The sequence below is a fragment of the Durio zibethinus genome, chromosome 4 (genome assembly GCF_047325235.1).
Source record: "Durio zibethinus cultivar Kanyao isolate XHJ-2024 chromosome 4, ASM4732523v1, whole genome shotgun sequence".
In the NCBI taxonomy this organism is placed as follows: domain Eukaryota; kingdom Viridiplantae; phylum Streptophyta; class Magnoliopsida; order Malvales; family Malvaceae; genus Durio; species Durio zibethinus.
Genome location: NC_143165.1, coordinates 32,951,700 through 32,960,301, shown reverse-complemented (window position 1 = coordinate 32,960,301; position 8,602 = coordinate 32,951,700). Strand labels below are relative to the sequence as shown.

At 31.9% G+C, this 8,602-nt stretch overlaps 1 protein-coding gene across 1 annotated transcript; it reads left to right on the top strand.

Moving 5' to 3' along the window:
• Positions 1–1,526: 1,526 nt before the first annotated feature.
• LOC111287500 (uncharacterized) lies at positions 1,527–7,490 on the top strand. Its single transcript, XM_022878108.2, has 15 exons — positions 1,527–1,987; positions 2,854–3,006; positions 3,129–3,240; positions 3,339–3,473; positions 4,378–4,482; positions 5,125–5,208; positions 5,438–5,553; positions 5,686–5,787; positions 5,896–6,009; positions 6,103–6,159; positions 6,253–6,319; positions 6,414–6,467; positions 6,610–6,684; positions 6,805–6,840; positions 7,261–7,490. The coding sequence occupies exons 2-15, from the start codon at positions 2,987–2,989 to the stop codon at positions 7,369–7,371; spliced, it is 1,188 nt and encodes a 395-aa protein (XP_022733843.2). The 5' UTR covers positions 1,527–1,987; positions 2,854–2,986; the 3' UTR covers positions 7,372–7,490.
• Positions 7,491–8,602: the final 1,112 nt, after the last annotated feature.

Sequence of the window (8,602 nt, the reverse complement as noted above, 5' to 3'; positions counted from 1 at the left end):
CCCTTACCAAAGCATTACGAAAGTGTTATAAGATTTGATGAAAATCTCACAGAAAGTCAAACCGAACGCAGGATTGAGATGGAGACGACAACAAAAAAAAAAAAGGATATTTAGGCGAATTATGAGAGAAGCATGGGGCAAGGTTTTAATTTTGGTGAACCAAAGAGAGCACGGCCTACTTATTCCTTTCCGTAGCGTTGGACTTGAATGAGTCAGTCGGGGGGGCTTTGGCCAATTGAAAGGTCAAAGAATTTGGTCATCTTCTTCGTTGGTTGCCTCCCTCGTGTAAGAAAAGTAAATTATTGAAAACAATCAAGGAGCGCCCTTTTGGAGTACGTCTTGTGGGAAAATGACCGCTTGATCATTTTATATTATTATATATGAATTACGTCAAATAAAAAATATATTTAGTGTTGTTTGATTCGATTATAATAGATTTGAATATTTATAAACGAATAGTTAATATATTTTAACAATAAATTTACTATTTATAATAGATTTAAATAGATTTTAAATAATATTTTTGATTATCCGAAATTTGTTTTAAATTTAATAAATAATATTAGATATTTGAATTCATTATTTGTTAACATGTATAAAATATATAAAATTTTATATTTATGAAAGGATTCAAATTTTAATAAATAATTTTTATTTATTATTAATTAAAAATAAACCTAAATTTTAAATTTAATTTTTATTTATCTTATATTTTAATAAAAAATTATATAAATTAATAAATTTAAATATTTAACAGATTATATTTATTTAATTAGATATGAACTTAGATAACGAAAAATATTTAAAAAATAACCAATATCTGCTTTACTGGAATTGGATTTCAGCATATTTTCATTCCAAGCCTTGAAAAGAGAAAAAAACAAACCTCCAGTAATTAATCCCATTCCCACCTTTTATCCCAAAAAATAAAAAAAAAGGGCAAACAAAAGTAAAATGTTTTTTTTTTGTCCAAGAGTTAATACTACCTTTTATTTACTACTTACCATTACCATTTACTGAAGAAAAAAAATGTACTCCTTATGTTTTTAAGAGTTATATACTCTTATTATTAGGGAGAGCGTCGATAAGTTGATTCTTGAAAATTTGAAAATCAAACTAATAGATTTTATTTAAAATATCCAATTAAATTGAATTATATCAAAATGATTAATCAAAATAATTGAAACCAACCTAAATATATCGATTTGATCAGTTTTAATTATTAATAAAATATATAATTTATATTATTACATAAAAATATTTTACATTTATATTATATATATTATAAACAGATAATCAATCAAACTAATAAGATAAATCGTTTTTTTTTTTGCTCGATTAATAGCAAAATAGAATAAATTAAACGAAACTAATATATTTTAATTTATTTTGGTGAATTAAATTATTAAGATTAGTACTCACACCTGCCTACTAATCTAGTAAAATTGGGAAATATTCCTTGGAATGTGTACATAGTTAAATCAGAACAAGAATAAGAATGGAACAAGAAGAATTTAAGACAGTTAAACAATAGGTTAGCAGGAAATCTAGTTGCGACGAAATTTAAGCATCTTGCTCACAATGTCAAATCAAAATGAAACTCTTCATCTCATGTCGATTCAACCAATGAAATTAAATAAAAAAAAACCCAATTTAGTCTAAAGATTAAAACCTTTTGTGTCCTTCCTTTTTTGCTTTTATAAAATCACAGGATCAAAGGAGAGAGATTTTTTTCCTTTTATTTTTCCCCGGGAAATTGAAATTTCTCGTTCAGTTTCAAGTCTTTTTCCCTCCTCGTTTTCTATCATTTTCCCTTTAGAAAAGGCTATCACGAAGTTAACTCTCTCATAGAAAGCATAAAATCATTTGCTCAGGTTTTTAGTTGAAGAGGAGGAGGTGATTTTCTCGTGATTGAGAGTCCTTTTCAAATACACTTTCAGCTTCTATTATTTCTTGCTCAGTTGTTGGCAATCATCTTTCCGTTCAGGTAGGTAAATGCTAGTAGTTTCTTTTTATTTATTTATTTATTTATTCAAATTCATTTAAAGCCTCGTTTTCCGTTTGTTCCCGAGAAAATTTTCGTCTGTGCTGCAGCCGATATGAGCATTCAGTCGTTTAAACTTTCTTGAAGTAGATTTGAATAATGATTCCTTATCTTAGTATTTCAGTTTCTTTCTTTCTTTCATTAGATTTTTCGTGGTTGTTTGAAGTTTATTGATTATAAATTAGTAGACAAGTGGTTGAATTGAAAAAAGATTATAAGAACAAGATCTGATTTTAAGGTAACATTTAGGTCAGGTTTATGTTATTGATCATTTCGTTCTGTATCTTTCAACGTAAGCAAGCACGGTTGTTGCTCTTAACTAGAAATTCTCGGTATCGCAACCTTTTTAATTTTTTGAATTCAACAATTTTAGGATTTTAGGTTCTAGTTAAAAAAAGGGCACAAGTTTACATGATTATAGAGTTATTGAATTTAGGATCTGGAATGTCTGCTTTTTGTGTTTGCCCCCTGATCTTTTGTCAATGGGTAGCACATGGTTACTTGCTTTGTGGAGTTACTATTCTTAGGTGGTATTTAGTAGCTCCTTATGGGGATTCTTGCATATTTTTAATATATATACTATTATAATCCTTAGGGCAAGTATGAAGGGTCTCATTAGCTTGTCTTTTGTTGACTGCTTTCTGTATGAACTAGTAAATTTGATTGAACTAGGATATCAGCTTAGAGTTAGGTGCTGCAAAGTCAATGTTTGAATCTCAGTTCTTATTAGTATCCATCTTTCTTAATTTACTTTATCTGTAACTATTGTTTTGCTTCATCAATTTAATACAATATTTTGATCACATCAGGTCTTTATGCTGAGGGTCTCTCTTTGTTTTATGGAGAATTGGCAACTGAATGCCTGCTAAATAACGCTCAAAGGCTTTTGCAATCTGAATTGTCCAGAGTTTTGTTGTGAATATACAGTCAACTTTAAATAGAATGGGGATCTTCACACACAGGTTCACAACCTATGATGGCCTCTTCATTAGAAAGAATAAACTTCATATTATCTGTGTATGTGTGGAAAAAGTTACTTTGATGTGGAAGTAATTTAACTTTTATTCCATCTTGGTGACTGCAGTACGGTTAGTAGAAAGCCGAATGAGAGCATGAGGCTTATTGTAACAACATTTGTTGGAATAGTTTTTGGCTTCTTCATAGGACTATCTTTCCCAACTTTGTCATTAACAAAGGTAGACAAACTTTATGTTCATCATTATGCATCTATTTGATAATGGTTTTTTTTTTCATCTACATAATGAAACTTTTATATTTTGTCTGAATTTGGCAGCTCAATCTATCATCCAGCGTTCTTACTACCATTGATTTCAAATACACTGAGTACAAAAAGTCAGGCCCCTCAAGTTCAAGTTCTGTGCCACCTTCAATTGGTAATAATGGCAGCTCTGTTAATGTCACATCAAAGGTTTACCTCCTGTCCTAACCTCAGCATTTCTACAATAGCTCGAGATAGAGGTTTTGCATTAATCATTGGAACTGATTCTCTTATATGCTTAATTTGGATTAAAGCTTAATATGAGTAAATCAAACTTGTGGAAAAATGTTCTGGAAATAACCTGTAGTTTTTCACAGCAGGTTTCAGGCTTTTTGCCTAACTTTTGCTCTGTAAAATTTCAATAGGCTGGCTAGTCTTTGCTTGTGTTACTTGTTTTCCAAATTTGTGTTTCATGAGGGGGGAGTGGAATTCAGTGGATAGTTTTTTCGTGCGCTTTTATTTTTATGCACTCCCAATTTAAGTCTAGCTGTTTCGCTTGCATTATAGGCTTTATGTAATTGTTGAAGAGAGTGTGGGGGGTTTTCCTTGGGAAAACAAGGAAATAGTGTGGGTCACATGCCATTCAAGCTCCTGAATGCAGGGACATTTTCTATACTCATTCTTTTGGGTAACTAATGATTAAACCCAATAGTTCTCTTGGTGCTTCATATATGGTTCCCTTGGCTTACCTGTAGAATATGATTATACATCAGGGAAACTGAATAGAACACCTAGATATATAAGAGAGAAGTCATCTCATTGCTCTATTCTTATCCTATCATGTTTCTGTGTGTGAATGCATATGAGCATGTATCATCTATATGTGCACGCATTTATACCCATGCATGAATTGTGCTTGTATTATGTGGTAGTATGGTAGACATTGCTTTAATTTATTGCTGGCATATCTGAATGCATTATTTGAATCCATCTTTTGCTATCACCATGTTCATAAATGATGTAAATTTTGTGTTTGATGATTTTGTAGGACCTGAATGGTATGGTGCTACTCTAATTTGCCATATTTTTGTGCTTCCTTTATGACGTGATGCAGATTTGGGTCCCATCAAATCCTCGAGGTGCTGAAAGACTACCACCAGGAATTGTTAGAGCTGAGTCAGACTTATACTTACGTAGATTGTGGGGCAAACCTAGTGAGGTGTGTTTTCTTGGACCTTTAGTGTATTAATTTTGAACCCTGGATTCTTTCAACTTTCTAATGCGCACATGAATATGTTTAGATGTGGTATGTGAAGATAAATTTCTTTGGTTTCAATTGAATAAATTTCAATAAAGGAAAAATTGCTTTTGGAATTGCTGGAAACATTTCTTTTTACAAAGCTTCTTCTTGTTCCAGGGCATATGCTAAATTATAACTGAAACAACAGATATACATAGAAGTGTTAAATGTGTGACACATTGATATCAGTGTAGGAGGGGGGGATGGTAGTAATGTATCTTGGTATCTTTAGTGAGTTAACTTGGATATATGAATTTACTTTCTTTCTTCTAGCCTGGAAAGAAGGAAAAAGGAATCAGTGAATTACTGTCAGGGAAGCAAGGATCTTGTGCTATGGGGTAAAATTATCTGTATCTTTGGTTCGTTCAGCATAGAGCCTTTTCTAGATGCCTAATATATTGGCAGGATCTCAGAAAGGCAAATGTTAGTTCATGTGGTAAAAACCATTATTACTTGTACCAGTCAATAGATTTAACAAAGAATGATATCCAGATAAGAATAAAACATTTTGTGTGTTTTTCTTTTACCCTGGTTGTTTTTTGACAATATTGGCATCTGCAGGACTTGACTAGCACGCCAAAATATCTTGTGACATTTACTGTTGGTTATGATCAACGAAAGAATATTGATGCAGCAGTTAAAAAGGTATAATCTCTCTCTGTCTCTCTTTCTATATATATAAATATATATCTATCTATCTATATATAGATATATATATATTTATATATACACACAAATGTGCGTCCTTGTGCGTGTCTGCATGATGGCACTTATGCAAGGTAGGCAAGAGCTGAGGTGGGGATGGAGTTTTCTGCATGCTACGTGTTTGTATGGTGCACATTGCAAGATTTGACTAAAATTGTGCTTCCATCAGTTTTCAGAGAATTTTACTATCCTTCTCTTTCATTATGACGGTCGAACAACTGAATGGGATGAGTTTGAGTGGTCTAAGCAGGCAATACATGTGAGTGTTCGGAGGCAGACTAAATGGTAAGTAGTTGTATTTAGAATATAGGTTCACAAATCCAAGTCTGCTTTTGCTAGCAGGATTGAGTGCACTGACTAGTTGTTATTTGTGTAGCTTAGAAATTTTATTTAACTCATAATTTTTGTTTTACCTAGGTGGTATGCCAAGCGGTTTTTACACCCTGACATCGTGGCACCATATGACTACATATTTATCTGGGATGAGGACTTGGGGGTGGAACATTTCAATGCAGAAAAGTGAGTGTTGGACATTGTGGGACTTGTTAATAAATACTTTGTTCAAGTTTAATCCATTTCATTTTAGAAAGAAACTTACAAAATATGTTTTTTTATTATATTTTTCAGATACATTAAACTGGTGAGGAAGCATGGACTGGAGATTTCACAGCCTGGTCTGGAACCGAATAAACGGTTAACCTGGCAAATGACAAAGAGAAGAGATGATTGTGAAGTTCACAAGTAAGAATCGTGGGGCAAATATACCAGGAATCCTTGAATTCTGATTAATTCAATGAATGATAAATACTTTTCTTCATCCTGATTTTGGTTCAGAGAAACAGAGGAGAGACCGGGCTGGTGCAATCGTCCACATCTTCCTCCTTGTGCAGCGTATGTAGCTTCGAGCGTTATTGTTTATAATCGGGTCTTAATTCTCCATAGGTTTAGTAAATATCAGCATTCTCTTTTCCTTCATAAATGTAGGTTTGTTGAGATAATGGCTCCTGTGTTCTCACGAGATGCATGGCGGTGTGTATGGCATATGATTCAGGTATTGAGGGTGTACTTGTTCATTTTAACATTGCCGTATTCTCAATTATTTTTTCGACTTATTTATTTAATTGTTTTTGTTGGACAATTTGCAGAATGACTTGGTTCATGGCTGGGGTCTTGATCTTGCCCTCAGAAAATGTGTAGAGGTTAGCAGCCTGTTGCTTCCGTTTTTTGTCTATCTGTATTGTGTTTTGTTACCCCAACTCCTTACAAAAGAATAATTTGTTTAGTGATTGATGTAATTAACTAAATCTCTTTACTAAACATGGATATATCCCTTGGAAACAGCCCGCCCATGAGAAGATAGGCGTTGTAGATTCCCAGTGGATTGTTCATCAATCTCTTCCCTCTCTTGGGAGCCAGGTAATGAGAACTTTCCTCTATCTTCTAGCCTCACTTGTTTCTTTTTCTTCTTATTTTATATTCTCTGCATGATTCTTGATTTGCTTGAATGAAGTACTAAAAATAATTTGCTTTTGGCAGGGAGAAGCACAAAATGGGAAGGCACCATGGCAAGGGGTATGCACCATTTTTAACCATTTTTAAACTATCTATCCTTCCATCTCTTATTGGGTTAATGTTCGAAGTAGTTATTGAACTATATTATTTTTTATATTTTGATTTTATAAAAAAATTTATAAATATTCAAAATTTATTTTTATCAAGTATTTTACTTCACACATTAATTTTATTTACAGTAAACAGCTATACTAAAAAAATAATTAATAATATTATGACATATGACATATTTGTAGTAATTAATATTTATCATGTTAATATTTTGATTTATAATATTAGTTAATAATATAAAATATTTGATGAAACTAAATTAAAATATCTAATTATAAATTTTATTTTATAAAATAACAACTCAATTTCATGTTTGGTTTCTCTCATTTCTTTTTTTGTTTTATACTATTAATAATGGAGTGGTGACAGGTAAGGGAGCGATGTAAAAAGGAATGGACGATATTTCAAACGCGGTTTTCAAGGGCGGAGAGATCATACTTCAAGGAGATAAATTCAACGTTTCATAGGACAACAAACTAGAAAGCTGACCGGTGTACATTAATTATTACTACACAGATTTTTTCTTATTCACATAAAATCTGTAGATACCAACATTATGGAGCTGTAACCATTGTTTACTAATAATCACAACTTTTTCATATCGCCTTCAAATGACAATATTAAATTCCATTTCTCACGCGAAACTTCTTCACGGCCTACATTTGCAAAGCCTTGTCTCTCTCTTTGGTCCTACAAATAATAGATATTTTTGTTAAGAAAATGATGAAAAACTGGAAAATAAATGTAATGTTATAATCTCAGGTTCATATACTTGTGAGAATTTTTTATAATATATATATATATATATATCTAAAATTTTGAAATTATACTTATAAATCATCATTTAAGAAATAAAATTGTAAGACTAAATCAAAGTAAATTAGAGTCAGGTTTTGATTTTGAACCTGTGGGTTATGAGCTCACATGGTTCAAGAAAAGATAATCTTCTAATTAAGAATTGTATTATTTAAAGTTATTCCTATTCGGCTTTTGAATCATTTAGCATAACCATTATCATCTTAGTTTTCACTATAGAAAAGCATAATTGTCGCACAATTTTTTGCTGTGTTATAAAACGTTGTTTTCTCTCTGTTTTGGCATTGTTGTCCGATGGCAACGGTGCTAAAACAAATGGACAATTCTTTTGATGCACGCCGTGGACATGAAGATAAAGATGCGTGGGTGGCTGGATGCCAATGGCGCTCACCTCACGATCTCATGGCTGTGTGATTTTAAAAGGGACCATAGCTTTGTTTCGTAGTGCAAACTTCTTAAATTACAAGCCATTTCCTTTGATGATATAACTACCCACAGGATTCCTAGGACCAAATAATTTACTCACATGTTTCTGTTGGGGAAATAAAATTACTTGGAGGCGGAAAGTGTTTTTTTTTTCCTTCAGGTTGACTACTTGTCCAGCAAAAGGCAAACTTGTTCATAATTGCTTTGCGCCAATGGAGAAACCTCAACATGGAATGGAAGTAGAAGGCATATTTTTAATAAAAAAAGTTTTCGCTAATATGTCATTTTTTAGGTTTAGTTAATTTTTTTATTTAAGAGGATATGATGCATATAAGTTCTTTCATACTTGCAACTTTCAAATATCAATTTTAATGAATATAACTGATCTTTCATTTTAATTACAAAAAATTTGAGCTGACAAGTTTGACCATATGAAAGACTTTAGAAAGAAACAATGAAATGGACTTCT

What these genes read in the sequence shown, in the direction of transcription:
- LOC111287500 (XM_022878108.2), top strand. Translation starts at nt 2,987, where the DNA reads ATGGGGATCTTCACACACAG. An exon ending in CAACTTTGTCATTAACAAAG is followed by an intron (nt 3,241 to 3,338) that starts GTAGACAAACTT and finishes TGAATTTGGCAG; the next exon opens with CTCAATCTATCATCCAGCGT. An exon ending in CTGTTAATGTCACATCAAAG is followed by an intron (nt 3,474 to 4,377) that starts GTTTACCTCCTG and finishes GACGTGATGCAG; the next exon opens with ATTTGGGTCCCATCAAATCC.